At 52.8% G+C, this 20753-nt stretch overlaps 1 protein-coding gene across 1 annotated transcript in view; it reads right to left on the bottom strand.

The window, feature by feature from the left end:
* Positions 1–558: 558 nt before the first annotated feature.
* The window catches only part of LOC135964638 (SH3 domain and tetratricopeptide repeat-containing protein 1-like), a 61227-nt gene continuing 41032 nt past the window's right edge, over positions 559–20753 (bottom strand). Inside the window, exons 3-8 of the mRNA XM_065518825.2 lie at positions 10388–10568; positions 9062–9212; positions 5746–5868; positions 4882–5038; positions 3724–3920; positions 559–943 (exon numbers count right to left, since the gene is read on the bottom strand). Coding sequence (XP_065374897.2) covers positions 3817–3920; positions 4882–5038; positions 5746–5868; positions 9062–9212; positions 10388–10568 — 716 coding nt within the window. The 3' untranslated portion in view covers positions 559–943; positions 3724–3816. The remainder of the gene's footprint in view (positions 944–3723; positions 3921–4881; positions 5039–5745; positions 5869–9061; positions 9213–10387; positions 10569–20753) is intronic.

Raw genomic sequence — 20753 nt, 5'->3', positions numbered from 1 at the left:
CCCAACCAAGTCTGGGAGCAGAGGACACTGAGTGAGGGATCCCCGGGGCCACCGTCACTGGCTTGTGGCTCTCCCGACACCACAAGAGAGGTCCAGGAGCTGACCTTGGGTCCTAATGGGGGACACCTTCCTGGCTGCAGGCTGGCAGGGTGGTGTGGTGGTCAGTGTACTGGGCTCTGCGTCTCCGCCCCTACCTGCTGCTGTGTGACGGTGGGCCAGACACCTAACCTCTCTGTGCCTCTATTTCTTCAATGGCGAACAGGGACACTAGCAGACCCCACATCCGGGCACAGTGGCCTGAAGGTTAAAGTCAAGGGCGACACGAGACCTACGGCAAAAGCTCTGAGCAGGGAAAGCAGGGAGCTGCCCAGAGAGTTCCACCACCATCTCCCCTCTGGCCACCGAGGAAACCGAGGCTCATGGTGACCTGGCCCAGGTCTGTTGAACTCACGGTCCTTCTCTTCCCCAAGATCAGAGGGCTGCCACCAGGGAAGGGGCTGGCCCCTAGACACAGCCCAGGAAGCACACAGGGAAGGATGCCCTGGGGACTTCGGTAGGTTATTGCAAAGAAAAATTTATTGCTATTTGAACCCTCCTTTCATGCCCCATTTCCCAGAAAATGAGCCACGGGAGACACCAGGAGAGGGAGGAGACCATCCTTCTTGCACAAAACCCACTCCCTTGGATGCTGTCCTCAGCCAGAGTGGCTGGGGGCCAACCAGGGGGCCCACCCGCAGAGTGGCAGAGGAGGCAGGTTGACCCTCCGGACGTTGAGCTCTGTGGCGAAGGTCCTGGCCTTCTGGTAGAAGAGGAGCGACTTCTCACGGTCCAGGAGGAAGTTCTGGGACATGGTGGCGGGCCGCGTGTAGATCTTCAGCTGTGCCTTCTTGTTGCCCAGGTCCACGGCGGCTGCCAGTGCCAGCTGGTAGTACTCAAACGGGTCCTGAAGGGGACAGGTCATGCTCAGCAAAAGGGGGACTCGGAGCCCGTCTTCCCAGAGGCCGTTCCTGTCTCCAGGTCATTCCACGTGTCCAGCCAATGCTGGCTCACCCCATGAGCCCCGAAACCTGTTACACTGCTGTGGTCTCAGCTGCAGGAAGTGGGGACGACCCTTACACCCCTGGAAGCCTTCCTGACTGCCCCTACGCCCCACTCACCCCAAGCCTCCTGCCCCAGTGCCACCCTCTCCGCAGGCAGTGGCTGCTTTCCCCATGGGCTGAGGTCAGGGCAGATCCTGCCTGCTCTGAGAGTTCCATGCAGGACCCGTGGCTCCGAGCCACAGCAGGGGCACAGCGTTGAGTGACCCAGGCTCCCCTCTGGCCCCTGTCCATGCTGACCATTTCCAGGCCCTCCACGGGACAGGCCAGGTACAAAACCATCTCACAGGTGTCCTCTCTGGCAATGTTCCCTGAAATATTGACGGAGTGTGACTCCCCAGACATCCAGTCCCATTTTCAATGCATCTTTGGCCCAAACTCACCATCCCTGGGTTGGGATGCCGCCTCCCAGACCTCCTCCTTCACCCTCCCACCCTCCACCCGGCTTCTCCCCAGGCGCCTCCTCCACATGGGGCCACCCAAGGAACCTCTCTAAGACCCATGCCTGGCCTGTCCCTCTTTACCATCTCAAGATGGCTCCCAGGGTCAAGGACAAAGTCCAAGATGCAGCAGTCCATTCCCTCACTGCCCCGCCCCACACATGGAGCAGGGGCGTGAGAAGGCCCCGAGTCACCGCCACTGCTCATCCAATGCCCCCGGCCCAGCCGAACACTGGACTCTGTGCTGGGTGAGTGGCTGAGCCTAACGAACTTGCTCCCAGTCTGAGAGACCTGGGAGTAAACACTGACCACACAGGGTGGCCCAGGCTATGGCAGAGGGAAGCCCAGGAGCCTGTGGGGGGCCCAGGAGGCCCCAGACTCAGCCGGGGGTGGAAGGCAAAGGTTTCCTGAAGGGGTGGGGGCATCCCAACTAAACAGGAAGGAGCCAGCCAATGCATATGTCTCTGCGTGTGCCTGTGCGTGTGCCTGTGCGTGTTTGTGTGCCTGTGTGTGCGTGTCCCTGTGTGTGCCTGTGTGCATGTCTGTGTGTGCGTGTGTGCACCTGTGTGTGCGCGTGCTGTGTGTGCATGTGCCTGTGCCCGTGTGCATTTCCATGTGCCTGTAGTGAGTGCAACAGCTAGTGAGTGGCAGGCTGAGCCAGGACACACCTAATCCTCCCTATTCCAGGGCTCCCTCTCACGTGTACACTAAAGGGGACCCCATTTTAGAGGCAATCGGCAAAGATGCCCATTTACCCCTGCCTCTCTGCCAGCCTTCCAGGCCCCATGCAGCCCGGCGTTTTCTCCTACTCCTCTGGGCCCTGGGTCCAGAGCCTCCTATACAAGGAGGAGGGTGTAGCCTTGGAAAGACAGCCGCCCTTGGGGAATTCCAAGGGGCCTCCCTGTGGGAAGCTGGCCTGCGCTGACAGCATAGTCACGATGACGCCCAGAGGGCTGTGCATGGGAAGGAGGTGAAGGAGGCCTCTGCCCCTCAACCCCAACTGTGGACTTTGGCCTCTCAGGTACTACTTGGCCCTTTCCTTCCTCCTGGGCAGGCGGAGTGGGCGGCAGGCTTGACCAAGAGAGATAAAGGCCTCTTCTGGGAGGCCCGCCCCCTGGGTCCCAGGCGAGCCCCTGAGTGGTGAGCAGCGTCCCTGAGTCTGACACTTGGCACCTCCCTGTCTGGCTGGGACTTGGGAGGCCACAGGGACCACTTCTGACCACCAGGTGTCGCCAGCACTGGGCGGGGGCCTCCCGGGCAGCCCCAGGCCTGCGGTGGGGGATACGATACGGGGCGAGGTCGTAGGGCTGCCCCAGCTCCTCATGTTGTTCTAAGGACCCCAAGATCTCGGCCCCTGGACTGGAGTGCCCTGGCCCCTCAGCCCATAAGGAGCACTGATGCGGTGCCGGTGTGATGCTGAGGAGGGGCGGTGCCTGCTGGGCAGAGGGGTGGAGACACCCCAGGTCTGAGTCTGACACTCCCAGCTCTCCACCCGGGCAGGGCTGGGGGCAGAGGGAGCACAGCACCTCCGCTCCAGACAGACTCGACCCAGCAAGGCCTCAGCCTGGCTGGTTGAGGCCCTGCCCCACTGTACCTGCCCTGAGCTAGGGTTTCCCTGTCTGTGAACCCGATGGTTAGACACTGGTCCCACCCCACCCTTCCTGGGTGATGTGAAGATTCAAGGTATCTCGGGACTCCAGGAAGGAGTTGCTCAGTGCAGGCTGGCACCCTGGGCAGGCTTCCTAGAGGAGGCGCCACGATTTGGGTTGGATCTTGCAACGTGGATTCAATGTGAGGATGATGCCATCTTCCGAAATGTCCTTCTCCCGACCCTGTTTTCTTTGTTAAATGCAACTTGACACTTGACTGTCAAGACTCAGTTTTGGTGTCACTTCCTCCAGGAGGGTCCCCCTGACTACAATCCCCCTTCTTTACCCAGAGGCCACCATTGCCCACTCATGTGTCAGCCTCCCTGGCTGAGACTGAGTTCTTGAGGGTGGGGCCTGGCCAGCTTGGGAGCTGGGTTGTATCTGCCAACATTGCCGGTTCCTCCAGCCACGTGCAGAGCTCCAGGGAGGCCACTGGGCCATTCCTAAGGAAGGCTGGAACCCAGGCCTCTGGGTCTGGGTAGAGATCCCACTCCAAGGGGGCCGGGAACACCCCGAGCCCTGCCCCTCCCCACCCACCTTCAGGTCGTAGAAGATGATGTCACCGAGCACCAGGTACACCTTCACGTAGTAGAGGGTCTCCTCGTCGAACTCCAGTGGCGAGTTGCAGAGCTACAGGGCCTTGAGGTAGAAGTGCTCCGCCAGCTTGCCCTGGCCCAGCTGATGGTGCAGGGCGGCCAGCCAGTGGTAGGCCACGTGCTCGTTCAGACGGTCTCCTGGGGTGCAGGCCAAAGGGGCAGGTGTAAGGACGCGGCTCCCTGGGGCAGGGAGGGCACAGGCCCCTCAGCAGCAGGTATGAAGACCCCGGGCAGCACCTGGCTTGCCTGCAGGCACCTGCGGTCGCCTGGGCAGCTCTGGCCAGTCCCTTCCAGGTTCCCAGACTCACTTTCCCATCTGCAAAGCAGAACTAATAAGGCCTGCCCCTGTCTACTGTGAGGCTTTGGCAAAGTCGGACTTGGATGGCCCAGCTCTGTGCCTACACATAGCCACCTGCCTTTGCTCACTGGTTTTAACCAGGGGAGCCCAAAAGCCATGCAGTCCAGGTGCTCCCGGGCACCCCGGCTCCAGGCAACCCACAGACGTGACATCCGACTCCTCCTGCGTGTGTCACAATCAGAGCCCCCTACTTTGGGGAGTCAGCTGCACACCTACTGTGTACTGGGCCACGGGGCACAAGGTGCTGGGGCATGCGGCCTGCCTAGGGTTCCCTGTCTCTGGAGGGGGACAGATGACCCTGGCACAGCACCAGGGGATGCCCGGCCTTAAGGGGCAGACTGCTGGAAGGGGAACTGGGATTTTATCAGCCAGAGAGCCATGTGGTTGATGAGGTTGGGAAGGGCACAAGATAAAGGGAATGTGTCACTCAGCCTGGCACATACAGGGACCAACGAGATGCCTGGCATGTCTGGAAGGCAGAGGGCACACTGGGCGGCCCTTGTGGTCAGCAGCGGGAACAGGCAGAGGAAGCAGAGCTCAGTCAGGCAGGGAGCTCTACACTGCCTGAGAGACCTCGGGCCGTGCCCCACAGCCAGACAGGGAAGCCAGTTGGGCAGATCTGCCTGCCTGGACAGGAGACCAGGAAAATCCAGCAGCTGTTTCAGCTCCTGCCCTGCAGACCTGGAGGCTGGGCTCTGGCAAAGTGTGGGTCCTGGCAGGGTGGGGGCTCAGGGGACTTACCCAGAGTGATGCTGAGTGCTAGGGCCATGTAGGCAAACTCCAAGCCGTCCTGGGGCTTCTCCAGTGTGGCCAGGAGTGCCACCAGCTTTTTGCACAGCTGTAGCTGCAGCTCCGCCTTGCAGTTGCCCGTAGTCACTGCCAGGGCCAGGACCCGGTCCTACCACACAGGCAGGTGGGGTCAGGTTTCCCGCAGCACCCACCTTGCCCAGCGCCCTCCTCAGAGCTCAAACATGTGCTTGGAGCTTCCCACACCCCAGCTACCCCTGCACCTCCACAGAGCTCTGTGCTCTGGGATAACACACAGTTCAGACACCTAAGTTGGGGGCTGAAGAGTCACCTGAGGCCCATCCAGCTACACCCAGCAGCCTCAGACCAGCCTTTCCCACCTGGGCACCAGGGGGTCTGGCTGGGGGGAGCCAGCACTCCTCTCTGCTCTAAAAACACCGCATTTATCTGTGCCCAGGGCTGAGCCACACCGTGAGCTCAGAGGAAGGGAGAAGCTGACCCACTTCGGGGTGCAAGCAGACCTGGGCCTCCCACTGACATGCTGTGTGTCCTTTGACACGTCCCTGTGCCTCTCTGAGCCTCAGTTTCCTCATCTGGAAGATGGGGACAGGACTTCCCGCTCATGGTTGCTTGAGATCATCAGGTACAAGGGTAGAGCCATTGTCACATCCAGGCCCCAAACGTTTGTCCCGGGCAGGGGCATGGTCAATATCATTCCCGGTGAGACCACTTGGAAACTGAGCAGGTGCATGGGTGGCCCTGCCTCCAGGTGGGAGGCCTCTGCCCTGCCACACCTGTGCCTCAGCCCTCCAGGTGCTCCCCTGAGGCCCACCCACATCAGCCCACAGGCCAGCTCACCCGGTAGAAGGACACGGCTTTCTCCCGCTCCCAGGCCCCATTGAAGAAGATGTCTCCAGCTGCCTCAAACAGCTCCAGCCTCAGGCTGGGGTCGCCTGTGTACAGGACCACATTCTGTGCCACCTGAAAGGAGACAGAAGTTCCCTCAAGACCCACACCTGGCGAGGTGGCCACGCCCACCTTTGCCAGCCTCCTTCCTCTTACACACTACAGGTACACCTGAGCGTTTTTCAGGCTCTGTGCATTAGGGATGCCCCCACCACTGGCATGAGGACAATGAACTGATGCACCTGAGTGCCAGGAGGTGACTGAGCAGCTGCAGCCCAGGAGCCCGACACCTGTGAATCCTACCACCAGGGCTAGCCCTAGCCCACTTCCCCTGCACTCAAACCAGTCTCCGTGGCCCCCAGACTGCTGGGAGCCCATCCCCTGGCTCCTTTCTGTGTTGCCACATCCCTGCCACACCAATAGTGTTTGTGGGTGGGCCAGGTCCCATCTTGGCCATGAGCTCTTGATCCCTCTCCTCATCTCATGGAGGTATATAGCAGGTGCTCAATCACGAAAGCTTCACCAGGCTCGTGGGCTTCACAATTTGTTCCAGATCACACTGTGTTTGGGAAAGCCTCTGAAAACAGCCACTATGATAGATTCATTTTGTAAGGAGATGTGCCACGTGTCGCTTGGAGCAAGTTCTTCTGTGTGTTAACTGAGTGGTCACATTATTTGAGCATGTGCTGTATACCAGCAGGTGCTGGGCACTGTGAGGGGCCGCGCCTCTGCCCTCAGGGAGAAGATGCTGGCCACTGGGGGAGGATGTGCAGGAACCAGTTGGAGGGAGGGAAAAGGCACACAACAGGTGCTCAGCAGTGGCTTAGGAATGAGTGGATGGATGGATGAATGAATGGATGAGGAGATGTAGACACATGGATGGATGGATGGATGGATGGGTGTGTGGATAGATTAATGCTGGGATGGATGGATGGATGGATGGATGGATGGATGGATGGATGGATGGACGGACGGACGGACGGACAGATGAATGGATGGATGGACGGACGGGTGGGTGGATGGATGGATGGATGGATGGGTGGGTGGGTGGAATGATGTGTGTATGTCTGCATGTATGTATGGGTGGGTAGATAATGCATGGATGGGTGGAGGGTAGATGATGTATGTGCATATTGATGGCTAGATGGTGGATAGACGAATGTATGGATAAACCAATGGACAGATAGATAAATGGAGGGATGGATTAATGGGTAGATTAGTGGGTGGATGGATGTATGATGGATGGATGGATGAATGAATGGGTGGATGGATGATGGATGGATGGAAGGACGAACAGGTGGATGGATGGATGATGGAAGCATGGATGGATAATGGAAGCATGGTTGGATGATGGATGGATGGATGAATGGATAAATGGATATGTGGATGGATGATGGATGGATGGAAGGATACACAGGTGAATGGATGGATGATGGAAGGATGAATGGACCGATGGATGGATGAACAGGTGAATGGATGGATACACGGGTGAATGGATGGATAAAAGGATGGAAGAATGATGGATGGATGAATGGACAGATAGATGGACAGATGGATGAATGGACAGATAGAAGGATGATGGATGGATGGATGATGGATGGATGGATGGATGGATGGATGGATGGATGGATGGATGATGGATGGATGGAAGGATGAACAGATGAATGGATGGATGATGGAAGGATGGATGGATGAATGGATAAATGGATAGATGGATGAATGATGGATGGATGGAAGGATGAACAGGAGTTGAGTGTGATGGATGGATGAATGACGGATGGATGAATGGTGGATGGATGGAAGGATGAACAGGTGGATGGATGGAAGGATGAACAGTTGGACGGATGGAAGGATGAACAGGTGGATGGATGAAAAGATGAACAGGTCGATGGATGGAAGGATGGAAGGATGAACAGGTGAATGGATGGTTGATGGAAGGATGAATGGACGGATGGATGGATCAACAGGTGAATGGATGGATAGACGGGTGAATGGATGGATGATGAATGGATGGATGATAAATGGATGGATGATAAAAGGATGGATGATAAAAGGATGGATGGATGAATGGACAGATGGATGGATGATGGCTGGATGGATGATGGATGGATGAATGGATAAATGGATGGATGGATGATGGATGGATGGATGGAAGGATGAACAGATGAATGGATGGATGATGGAAGGATGGATGACGGAAAGATGGATGGATGATGGAAGGATGGAAGGATGAATGAATGGTTAAATGGATGGATGGAAGGATGAACAGGAGGTGAGTGGATGGATGATAGAAGGATAGATGGATGATAGATGGATGGATGGATATATCAATGAATGGATAAATGGATGGATGGATGAATGATGGATGATGGAAGGATGGATGGATGAATGGACGAACAGGTGGATGGATGGTGGCTGAATGAAGGGATGATAAAAGAATGGATGAATGAATGATGGATGGATGGATAGATGGATGGATGGATGGATGGATGAATGGAAGGATGAACAGGTGAATGGAAGGATGAAAAGGTGAATGGAAGGATGAACAGGTGAATGGATGGATGCTAGAATGAAGGAAGGATGGATGGATGGATGGATGGAAGGATGAACAGGCGAGTGGATGAATGATGGAAGGATGGATGGATGATAGATGGATGGATGGATGATGGATGAATGGATGGATGGAAGAATGAACAGGTGAATGGATGATGGAAGGATGGAAGAATGGATGGAGGGATGGATGGATAGGTGAATGGACGGATCATGGATGGATGGAAGATGGTTGGATGGATAATGGAAAGATGGATGGAAAGATGGATGGAAGGATGGAAGAACAGGTGAATGGATGGATGAAGAGGTGAACAGAAGAATGATGGATGGATGGATGGATGGATAGAAGGATGAACAGTTGGATGGATGATGGAAAGATAGATGGAAGGATGGATGGATGGACGAACAGGTGAATGGATGACGAATAGGTGAATGGGTGGATGGACAGGTGAATGGATGGATGATAAAAGGATGGATGGATGATAGATGGATGGATGAATGGAGGGATGGATGATGGATGGATAGATGGATGGATGCTTGGAAAGACGAACAGGTGAATGGATGGATGATGTAAGGATGTAAGGATGGATGGATGGATGGATGGATGATGGATGGATGGATGGAAGGATGAGCAGGTAAATAGATGATGGAAGGATGAATGGATGGGGGGATGGAGAGTGAAGAGCACAGGGGTCCTCCTGCATCCCTTGCCACTCACCTGGATGTACAGGTCCACCAGCTCGCTCTGCCGCAGGATGTAATAGATCTTCCCTGCTTGCAGCCAGGCATGCGCCTCCTTCTCTTCCTTCTGAAGGTCAATGAAAATCCCCAGACTTCCCTTGGTGTAGTCCAGAGTGGATCTGCAGGCCCTGGAATCAGACACAGGTATCAGAACAAGGGCTCTCATCCTCCTGGAACCAGTCTGCCTCCTCCCGTGGGTCTGGTGACAGATGAATCTGGAATGTGAGGACTGGGAACGGCCCTCTTGTGTGTGCAGTGTTCTGCTCTTCCCAGGCTGCTGGGAGGGCCAGGGTGAACACACACGGCATGGAAAAGATGAAGGACATCCTTCAGAGGGAATCGAGCATCATGCTACCCTGTGGCAGGAGGAGTGTGCTAGTCCATCTCCCCTGCCTCCCAGACATGGCCTGTGTCTTCTCCAGACGCACCAGGAACCGTTAGTGTTCAGGGGCTATCTGGGCCGATGGTTCTCAAGGTGTGCAGGCATCACAGTCACCTGGAGGCCAGTCCTTATAGCTTGCTGGCCCTGCCCACAGAGCTTCCGGCTCCACAGGCCTGGGGCAGGCCATAGAACTCCCACTTGCCACAAGCTCCTAGGTGACATGGATGCTGTTCTACTGGTCCAGGGACTACACTTTGAGAAGCATGGCTCTAGCACACTGGCCCATTTTCCTTCTGTGAACCTGAGACCAAGACTGGAGGCAGTCTCCCGGGTCCCCATGGAATCTGGCTCCTTCCCTGCTCTCTCAGTAAGTCTGACACTCGAGGGGGTGTGACTGCAGCAATGTCACTGGGCCCTGTGGGTGGGGTGGCCAGGGCCATGGTTACCCCACCAGGTCAGGATGCTTGGGGGAAGCCGAGTAGGCCACATATGGGACGTGAGACCTTGAAACCCTGTCCCAGGGAAGCAGGTGACACAACTGGCTCTGTCTTCTGTGGGAGCGAAGCCACAGGTGGCTGGTGTGGTCACATTTAACGGGACAGATAAAGGCCAGGAGTGAAGATTCGGGCAGGCAGAGGTCAGAGGACAAAAGCCACCATAGTAGGAAGAACAGCCCAGAGTGCACGTACTGCCTCTGCTGGGGTTGAGATGACCTTTGACCCAACAAGGGACGCTCAAGCTGGGACTCACGGGCCAGCAGCAGCCCTGGGACGACCCCAGGCCCACCAGCTCAAAACATCTGATGCCAAGGAACCGAATGATCAAAAGGAGAGGGGCTGCTGGGGTCCTGGGCCAGCTTCCCTGTGCACCCCTACCGGCCCTGCCCGCTCCCACCTCCACCACTGCAAAGCCAGCCCTTACCACTTGTTGCCCAGGGACAGGTAGAGTTGACTGATGGTCTCCAGGAGCTGCCCCTCCAGCACCTTGCCGGCCACCTTGCGGGCCAGGGAGAGCTGGAGCTCATGGTAGATGACACACTGGGCCTCGCTGGGCATGACGCTGCTATAGAAGTAGCACAGCTGGTGAACGGCCCGCAACTGGCCTGGGCAGAAGACAAAATGGAAGACGTTAGTCTCCCAGCATCAAAGCCAGGCTGGCTGGGCTCGGAGGCCCCTGCGCTGTGCTTGCCTCTTTCACACCTCTGTGAGCCTGGGCCCCATAGGCGGGGAGACTGAGCGCAGACAGGCCATGCACCCGTGCCAGGGCAGACGCCGAGCACACAGTCACATGGGCACACCTTGGTGCAGAGGCTCACGGTAGAGTCCGGCCTTCTTTACAACTCCCAGGGCCGAGGTCCTGGCCAGGCTCGGCCCCTGCACCAGGCCATCTATTTCTGCTTCACAAAGCCCCTCTGGCCAGGACCAGGGCCGCCTTCAGCCTAAGCTGATGAGGCCAGGGGCACAAGTAGACCCTGTCGCACATGGAACCCTGAGAGAGCAAAGCCAAGCGTCATGTCTGCCACACACGGCATCATGTTGGCGGAATGGGGTTCAAAGCCAGGCCCTGGCGTTCCCACACATGCTTCTTTCATGCAACCAGGCTCCCAAGCCACAGGCTCACTGGCCTCTCCCAAAGCCAGGGCGCTGGGAACGATGGAAAGTTTCTGATTTTCTAGTGCCAGAAACATTCCGGAGATTAACACAGGAAACCAGGTACGCTGAATGGACATCTGTTACACACGCCACCCAACAACAGCTGAATACACAGTCCTCTCGAGCACCCAGGGGACATTTCCCATGACAGACCATGTGCCAGGCCACAAAATGAGCCGCAGTGAATGGAGAAGGACTGAGACCGAAGCAGAGGTGTTCTTCAGCTGTACTGGCACAAAACTGGAAATCAACAGTGAAGGAAATGTGGGAAATTCAAAAATATGTGGAAATTACACACTCCTAAACAACCAGTGAGTCAAAGAGACCATCAGGGAAACTGAAAACTAATTTGAGAAGAATGCAAACAAATGCACAGCCCGGGCCAGCGCGGTGGGTCACGCCTGTCATCCCAGCACTGTGGGAGGCCGAGGTGGGAGGATCGCTTGAGTCCAGGAGTTTGAGATCAGCCTGGGAAACATGGTGAAATCCCATCTCTATAAAAAAATAAAATATAAAAATTAGCCGGGTGGGGTGGTGCATGACTGTAATCCCAGCTACTCGGGAGGCTGAGGCATGAGAGTGGCTTGAACCTGGGTAGAAGTTGCAGTGAGCCAAGATTGCACCACTTCACCATACCCTGGGCAATAGAGCAAAACCCTGTCTTAAAAAAAAAAAAAAAATAGCACAGTGTATCAAAAATTCCAAGATGCAGCTAAGGCAGTGCTGAAAGCGAAATTTATAACTGTAAATGTCTACATTCAAAGAAAGAAGAAAAATCTCAAATCAAAAACCTAACCTTCCACCTTGAGAAACTAGAAAAATAATGAACTAAACCCAAAGCAAATAAAAGGAAGAAAATAATAAACATGAGAGTGGAAATGGGAAGTAAAAATACAGAGAATGGAAAAACAAAAGAGATAATCAACAGAACCAAAAGTGGGTTTTTTGAAAATAATAACAAAATTGACAAATCTTTCACCAGACTGACCAAGAAAAGAAAGATGGACACAAATGACTAAAATCAGAGACTGAGCCCCATGGCTCACGCCTGTCATCCCAGCGCTTTGTGAGGCCGAGGTGGAAGGATCGCTGAGGCCAGCATTCAAGACCAGCCTGGGGGAACATGATGAGACCCCATCTCTAATAAAAAGAAATAAATAAAAAATTAAAAACCCAAGTTTCTAAAATCAGAAATGAAAGAGGAAACATTATTGCCGACCTGACAGAAATAAAAGGATTCCATGAAAACACTACGAACAACTGTAGACCAACAAATCAGACCATCTAGACACAACAGCCAAGCTCCTAGAAAGACACAAACTACCAAAAGTGACTCAAAAATGACCCCAAGTAAGCATGTGGGGTAGCAGCCCCGCCCTCGGTCTCCTCGACCGTTCAGCGCAGGGTGGGGAGACAGGAAAGCATGATCCCCGTTCCCTGGCCTGCATTTCCAAGTCTGAATCCCCCAGCACCCTGGGGAGGGCCTCACAGGAGGAGGTGCCACAGGCTATTGTGCCAGGAGCCACGGGAGGCTGCAGTGGGGGTTAGGGCGCTGGATTCCTGGAGGGTCTCCTTCCAGTCAGGGAATGCCCCTGGGGAAGAAGCCTGGGTCTGAACCCCCCACCCCTCCTTGGGCAGATGTGTGGGACCGGGGCCCCTTCACACGGTCCTTCCCAAAATCTCATCCCTCCTAGGGCCAGGAGTGGGTGCCAGGCCTGTGCTGGGAAATGGGCAGATTTGGCCACAGCCCCTGGGGCTCTGGTCCAGGCCACAGGAGGCACCTCTGAGTGGTCTCACTATGCCATGACAAAGCGCTGCAAGGCAGAGGGGACCCACAACAGTATCCCTTGTCTCGGCCATTTCCCTGGACTCAACTTCCTCATCTATCCTCTGCGGCCTAGATTTCAGACAGCCCTGCCCACCTACTATCCATTCACTGCTCAGTCTGCAGTGACTGTTCGATAGCACTCCATGGCTCCCCAGTGCTCTTGGGGAAAAGGCCAAGCCACAGCCTGAGGCCCCAGGCCCTGCTTAGCTCTCCAGAAGAGCTTCTCACCATCCAGCACCCAATCCACCCACTCCTAACTCTGCACCTCCCTGCATAAGCCCTGCTCACTCACCCCCGCTCACACCCCACTTATCCCCGCTCACACTTCCGCTCACTCACCCCAATCACACCTCCGCTCACTCACCCCTACTCAGTCATCCCCGCTCACACTCCCACTCACTCACCCCCATCACACCTCCAATCACTCACCCCCACTCACTCATCTCCACTCACACTCCTGCTCACCCCCACTCACACCACCACAACCCACTCATCCCCGCTCACACTCCTGCTCACTCACCCCCATCACACCTCTGCTCACTCACCCTTTCACTCATCCCCGCTCACTCTCCCGTTCACTCACCCCCACTCAATCACTCCCACTCAATCACCCCCACTCACTCACCCCAATCACCCCCACTCTCTCTTCCCCGCTCACACCCCCTTCATCCCCGCTCATTCACCCCCACTCGCTCACCCCTGCTCACACCGCACTCATCCCCGCTCACACTCCCACTCACTCACCCCCATCACACCTCCGCTCACTCACCCCCACTCACTCACCCCCGCTCACTTACCCCCACTCACTCACCACCACTCACCCCCACTAGCTTATCCCTGGTCCTTCACACAGGCTACACCACCAGGCCCTCCCCCACCACCTATTACTTGACTAAATCCTCTCAACCCTCTGGTCCCAGACTAAAGAGGCTTCCCTAACCCGGGGCCAAGTGCTGGCCCGCCATCACGCCACTCACCGTTTTGTGGCTTCTCTGGCCTAAAGCTCACATTCCCACGCTCAGTCCCTGCCACCCGAGGACCCCACAAGCCCCATTTGTGGGTGGGGCCTGACACACACAGTGCACAACAAGCTGCTTTTGCATGAACTGCTCTGCGGCTTTAGGCAATCACCCGCCCCGTGTCCTCTGTGAAGTGGGATGACAGGTGCGCAGGCTGCCAACATACCAAGCAGATAACACAGGCACAAGAACCGGCGTTCACAGCCTGGCTCATGGAGGGGCCCCAAGTCCCAGCTCAGCAGAGCCTGCCTTGATCCCAGGGTTATGGCTAGGGATTCCCAGCACGCAGGACTTTCCGTGCTCAAGGCAGCATGGTCCCTGGGCAAACTGGGAAGAGCTGGCTGCCCCAGTAGGGCAGAGGGCCTGGCCCTGTGTGGGAACCGCCTGTCTCCAGGGCGCTTGCCAACATCTGCTGCTGGCCATGACTCAGCACTTTCAATGGTGGAAAAACCACCACTTGTTTCTGAATCACAAACCCCAGGTGTGCCCTGACCCGAGTGGCCCCGGAAGGCATACAGGAGGAACCGGGGCACTCACTCTCCACATGGCCCATCTCCACAGCGACCAGAAGGGCCCACTCATAGTAGCCCTTGCCCTGCTTTTCCGGGCCCTGACGGGTGCAGAGGTGGCCCAGCCACAGGAGCACATAGGTGAAGTCCCGGCCACACTCCCTGCAGGGCAGCCTCGATAACAGCCGCACGGCCTCCAGGAGGTAGTGCTGGGCCATGCTGCTGGCACCCGCGTGCAGGCACAGGGTCCCGAAGTTGGCCAGCACCACTGCCTGGTTCCTCCGCTGGCCCAGGTCCTGAGCTGCCCGCAGGGTGTGGTAGTAGCCCTAGGCTGCCTGTCTCGTCCGGCCCAGCAGGGCAAGGGCTACTATGCCTTCAGAGCCATGTCTCTCTCTTGTCATCTAACCCATTTAAACTCTCCTTTCAAACTCTATGCCAGACCTAACCACTTCTCACCTTTCTCATCATTTCCAACCAGGTCCAGCCCTCATCATAGCTCTCTGGGTTACTGCAAAAGCCTCCCAATCACCAGGCACAGTGGCTTATGCTTGTAATCCCAGTACTTTGGTAGGCCAAGGTGGGTGGATCATCAGAGGTCAGGAGTTCAAGACCAGCCTGGCCAACATGGTGAAACCCCTCTACTAAAAATACAAAAAATTAGCCAAGCATGGTGGTGGGTGCCTGTAATCCCAGCTATTCGGGAGGCTGAAGCAGGAAAATCACTTGAACTCAGAAGGCAGAGGTTACAGTGAGCCGAGATCGTGCCATTGCACTCCAGCCTGGGGGACAAGAGCGAAACTCCATCTCTGAAGGTTTAAAAAAAAAAAAAAAAGCCTCCCAACCTACCTGTCTCCTTCCACCTTTCACCCTGCCCTGCATTCTACCTTCCACTCTCAAACATTTCAGAAAAAAAAAAAAAATTATATCCACAGAGAAAGAAAGAGAAAGTAGAAATGGGGTGAAATGTTTGGGGAATCTGAGGGAAGAGTATATGGGAATTCTCTGTACTATTTTTGCAACTTTTCCGTAAGTCTGGATTATTTTGAATTCAAGAGTTAAACAAAGAAAAAACAAAAACAAAACACTGTCTCCCTTTGTGAACCCATCCTGTCTTTCCCCTGGTAACTGAAGGACGCTCTCAACTAACACATCTATTTTTTCATGAACACTAAAAGAACCCTTGCCTAGTTTTCACTTTCTGTACTTGGCAGTAGAATTTCATATATATGTGTGTGTGTACATATATGTGTGTGGTGTGTGTGTATATACAAAGAGGGAGAAATATATATGTGTGTATATATATATAAATATATATTGTAAATTTACAATGGTAATGTGTATATATATAAATATATGTGTGTGTGTAAATATATATAATACATACCCCATAGCCTGTCCTTAACCAGTTTTAAACTTAGTCGGAAAAACGCATACCTAAGCAGAGAATTTCAAAATAATATGATGAATATTTTGATCGAGGGATGTGTTGCTATGGAACATGCTGCTAAGACACAAAACCTCCTAGATGGGGCAATGAATGAATGAAGTTTTGCACCTATAGGCACCCCCTCTGATATCCCCTCAAACATTTATACGTATATGCATTTGCTTCCCCTAGGACCCCATTTCATAAGGGTTAGTCCTAGAGCCTAGCGAGTTCCTACTACAGCTGGCACACATATGCCATTCAAGAAACAGTGGCTGAGTGAATGACGAGTTAAGAACCATTTGTCAGCCAGTGCTCAGTAATACAACATGCACTGGTATGGAAATTATATTTTTGTTGAAAGCAAGGGCAGGATCACAAAATATCTTTCCACAGAAAGCAAACCTCAAAAGCTTCTTTACCCTAGTAAAGCACGTTCTAAGAAGCTCCCCTTATATAAAAGAAAACCTCCTCATTCGTTATCAATGGCATGTAAACCTAATAAGCCTTCACCTCTGATGACATCTCTTCCATCCCCAGGGCTAGATGAAGGAGGTTCCGGAAACCCTGGTAGTTGTGAAGGTGGCCCCCAGCTCTGACAGTCTTGAACCCTGTGGGCGCGGGGGTCACACAGCAGAAGAACAACAGAGGGAAGCATCATCAGGCTTCGAATATGTTTGAACCAGAGATGGCAAATAGGCTGCAGCCAACTGAAAACACCAGAGATTCATGGTGGCCACCTGAGGGGTTGTGCTCTTAAAAAACAAAAATTAAAATTGAAAATTAAAAAATTAAAAAAGGAAGGGGTCAAGAATCCATCAGGTCTGACTGAGACGTGTATCAGTGACTAACACCCCATATGGCAAAAGTACTCCGGTGCGCTTTGGGTACTCACAGCTTCAGCAGTATTCAAAGGCGTGTGCTTCCCTAAGACTAAGTCACGGGAATACCCCCCCCCCCCCCGCAACACTGCCAGGAGAAACGTCTAACATGGATTTGGCTAGAAATACAGTTGTCTTTAACAAATTAACACTGAATACATCCTGACTTATTAGAGCCTGCGAGAATGACATTCTCAATGATAACAGTTATCACTACAATCTCCAAACATCTGCGATCCTGCAAGGAGGAACTGTGACAGCGCAGGCCACGTGTCCAGACTGCTTCCCAGACTGCCTGTTACAAAATAAAAGAAATGAAATCCCCCCAAAAATGTCTTCACTCACATTTAGCCAGTTGTTCCTTTGTGTGCATCTCTGTGCTAAAATGGCCATTCTTCCCCACAGCCTGAAGTCATACGCTAAAATCAATGAGACTCACATGAAGCCAGAAACGTGCAGATGCCAAGGAAACCAACACAAACGAAATGGGCTGGAGAGTGTGGCCAGGAGGATGGTACTTCCCAGGAAGCAATTACTTCATCTCTGCCCATGAAGCAGGCAGCTGTCACTGTCCCCCAGGCCCATGCCAGCCACTCGAAGTAGGTTCTAACCCAACTACCTCCAACAATCAACGTAAATACACCACACAATTGGCTTCTGAAAGGACACCTTGCAACCAACAAGAAACTGTAAGCACAACTTTGAAAAACTGTGCAACTAAAATCCTTGGGAAGGGATCAACACTGCCACATTTTGACTCAAATACTGTTTCGTGGTAGCACTGCAATAATTCACTGAAACAAAAGAATGAATGAGGAACATTATATAAATGAATATAAAAGAATGAATGAAGAATGAACATTATATAAATGAATGTTTATATAGGAATCAGAGGAAGCATGACTAATCATTTAAAGAAATAGGTCAAGAAACTGCTAGGTTCAGATGCTACCGTGAGACACTGTCAGGGCCTTAGGCAAATTCACTTCTCTTGGTCCTGTTTCTAGGTTCATCAAAAATCAGCTTTGGACTAGGGAATCTGTTGCTTTCCAATGCCTTCCTTCTGCGATTCCAGCCCAGATTTTAGGACTGCTCTCCCACTTGGTATATGAAAGCACTTTCTATGTGTAATAGCAAGAGTACATTTCTGTGTTGAATGCTGTTTGGGACCTACTCTATGAGGCAGAATATCATCATGTAATTTTAAGCATGACGACAAGGCGCACTCTAGATAAGAATAACACATAAGACGTGGCCATACACCTGCGCGTGCCTGGCAAGGAGATAGGGAAGTCTCATTTAATGAAGCCGGGGTACCTGTTGCACCTTAATATCCTCAGTCCACATCAAGTTCACAACGTCCTTCTGACATCCAACCACAGGTATCACATACTTTTCCACACTTTCCACCCAAGATTGAAATATGCAGAGCACCGTGATAAAGACGCCTCCATCCCCAGCATGTGGGCTCTCATTCTGTAGAATTACATACTTTCGGGGCAAAATGGTGACCAGGTTGTAGCGGCAAGCAAGACTGAGCTCCGTGGGGAGAGCAGGCCCTGCAGCAGCCACCACTCCTGTCGCCACAGTCTGATGCAGCTGCAGAGAAGCTGTGGCTGAGGCCATTCACTTTGTGAGAGAACCGCACAGGAGGGAAAAGCTAGGGAAGGTAGGGAAGAGGGCAATGTCAGGCTTCTGAGCCCAAGCCAAGCCATCGCATCCCCTGTGACTTGCACGTATATGCCCAGATGGCCTGAAGTAACTGAAGAATCACACAAGAAGTGCAAATGCCCTGTCCCACCTTAACTGATGACATTCCACCACAAAAGAAGTGAAAATGGCCGGTTCTTGCCTTAAGTGATGACATTATCTTGTGAAATTCCTTTTCCTGGCTCATCCTGGCTCAAAAAGCTCCCACACTGAGCACCTTGTGACCCCCACTCCTGCCAACCAGAGAACAACCCCCCTTTGACTGTAATTTTCCTTTACCTACCCAAATCCTATAAAATGGCCCCACCCTTATCTCCCTTCACTGACTCTCTTTTAGCACTCAGCCCGCCTGCACCCAGGTGATTAAAATGCTTTATTGCTCACACAAAGCCTGTTTGGTGGTCTCTTCACACGGACGCACATGACAGGCAGGTGCAGAGCCAGGGAAGGCTCTGTGATGAGAACAGAAAGGAATGCACCTCCCTGTACACACACTCGGATTTTATGACAATGTGGGTAGGGGGCTGAACTGGATGCCTGAGAACATTCCTCCAAGTTCCTTTGCTGATTTTCTAAATATTGGTGTAAAATCTGAACTCAGAAAGTTTTTTTAAATCGCTTCAATCAACATCTTTGTCTGGTGCTCAGCATCATGTCTACATGATCATCTAGAAAACCAACTTCAGTTCTAAGGCTCACGTCCTCCTACAAAGTGCCAGGGATTTTACAAGGGAATGCACCTCTCATTCGCATCAAGAACACACATAACTACCATTAAAGAAATGCTGAATTTGCTTACACAATTTTTTAAACACCCAGATTTGAAATACAATAGAGAAGACAACTTTTTGATAGCTCTGCTTTGCAACAGGGAACTGCAGGTAGAGAAAATAACCTGCCCTGATTTCTAACCAGCCAACCACCTGTCTTCCCTGGCTGCAGTAGGAGCAATCTTCCTGAGCTCAGGATGAAAAAGAACCCAGCTGGTTAAGGGACAGATAGTCATCAGTTCTCAGCAGGCCTCCCGGGTCCCAAATCCCCATGTAATACGTGGAAGTAAAAAGCTATCAATGACCAAGCATCTGAACGCTTATCTCACCTCCCCATCTGCTTCTCCTGCCATACAAATATAAAATTAATAAGCCTGGTATTAGAGAACAGAGTTGGTGCTGCATCTGTCTTCCTAAAATTACGGATAATTACCAGCCCACAATGGCTTCTAATCAGATTTGAGTGGTCCCTTAGACAGGAAGCTAAAGTGCCTCAGCCCTAAACTGAGAAGAAAACTGAAACTGGAAGGCTCTAGGTTTGATTTTTTCCCCCTTGTTCTAAAGTTGCTGTTCCCAAATCTCCATCTACTGTCTTGTTTATAAAATGTATGAGAAACAAGGAAATTTAAAGACACTATAGAAATGGCCACTTTTTCTAGGTACAAATTTTGTGAACATGATTTTCAGCTGCTGGGCTTTTTCTCCACAAACTGTGAGCCTGGGGTACATTTTCTCCCTCGTGGTTACACATTCAGAGTCAGGGAAAGTGGTTTTAGCAATAAAGAGGGGAGTGCAGTGAGAAGTGACCGGGCACTGAGAAGGGCAGACAGGGACTCTACCTCAGTGGCCTGCAGCACTCCTGGGCCTCGGCCTTTACTTTTCTATCTGTACAAGGGATCTAAAGGCCCGTGATTCTAGGCCACGACAGCTCTTCATACACACATACGCAAACATCACACGCCTATGTGAAAAGCTGTGACACTTGGCTGATTTCCTGAAGAAGTTGTCTTGTATCATTTCTACTCAAGTACTCCACATCCTTCCAGACAAGTATCAGAGGATGATGGGCTATCCCACAGCAATGTGTGTAACCTCTGCTGCTTACGATCCCCGTTCACATAGCATTTTCCAAAAGCATTTGGTGTGAAGTGACAGAAGAAAGAAGAAGAAGGTTCTTTCAGCTCATTCATTCATTCATTCATTCAACAAATATTGACTGACTATCTACGTGCCAGGCACTGGTGATATACCAGGGAACATATAGTTTTGTAGGTAGAGACAGACAACCAAAAAGCATGTTCAAGAGTGATCAATGCTGTAGAGGAAATACACTAGGAAGCAGGAAGAACAATACCCCAACCACCCTACACTGGGGTGACGCTAGCGTTACAAAACGGAAACAGCGGCCGGGGGCGGTGGCTCACACCTCTAATCTCAGCTGTTTAGGAGACTGAGGCAGGTGGATCACCTGAGTTCAGGAGTTCAAGATCAG

Source organism: Macaca fascicularis, chromosome 8 (genome assembly GCF_037993035.2).
Source record: "Macaca fascicularis isolate 582-1 chromosome 8, T2T-MFA8v1.1".
Classification (NCBI taxonomy): Eukaryota; Metazoa; Chordata; class Mammalia; order Primates; family Cercopithecidae; genus Macaca; species Macaca fascicularis.
This window is presented reverse-complemented; position numbering and strand designations above follow the sequence as displayed.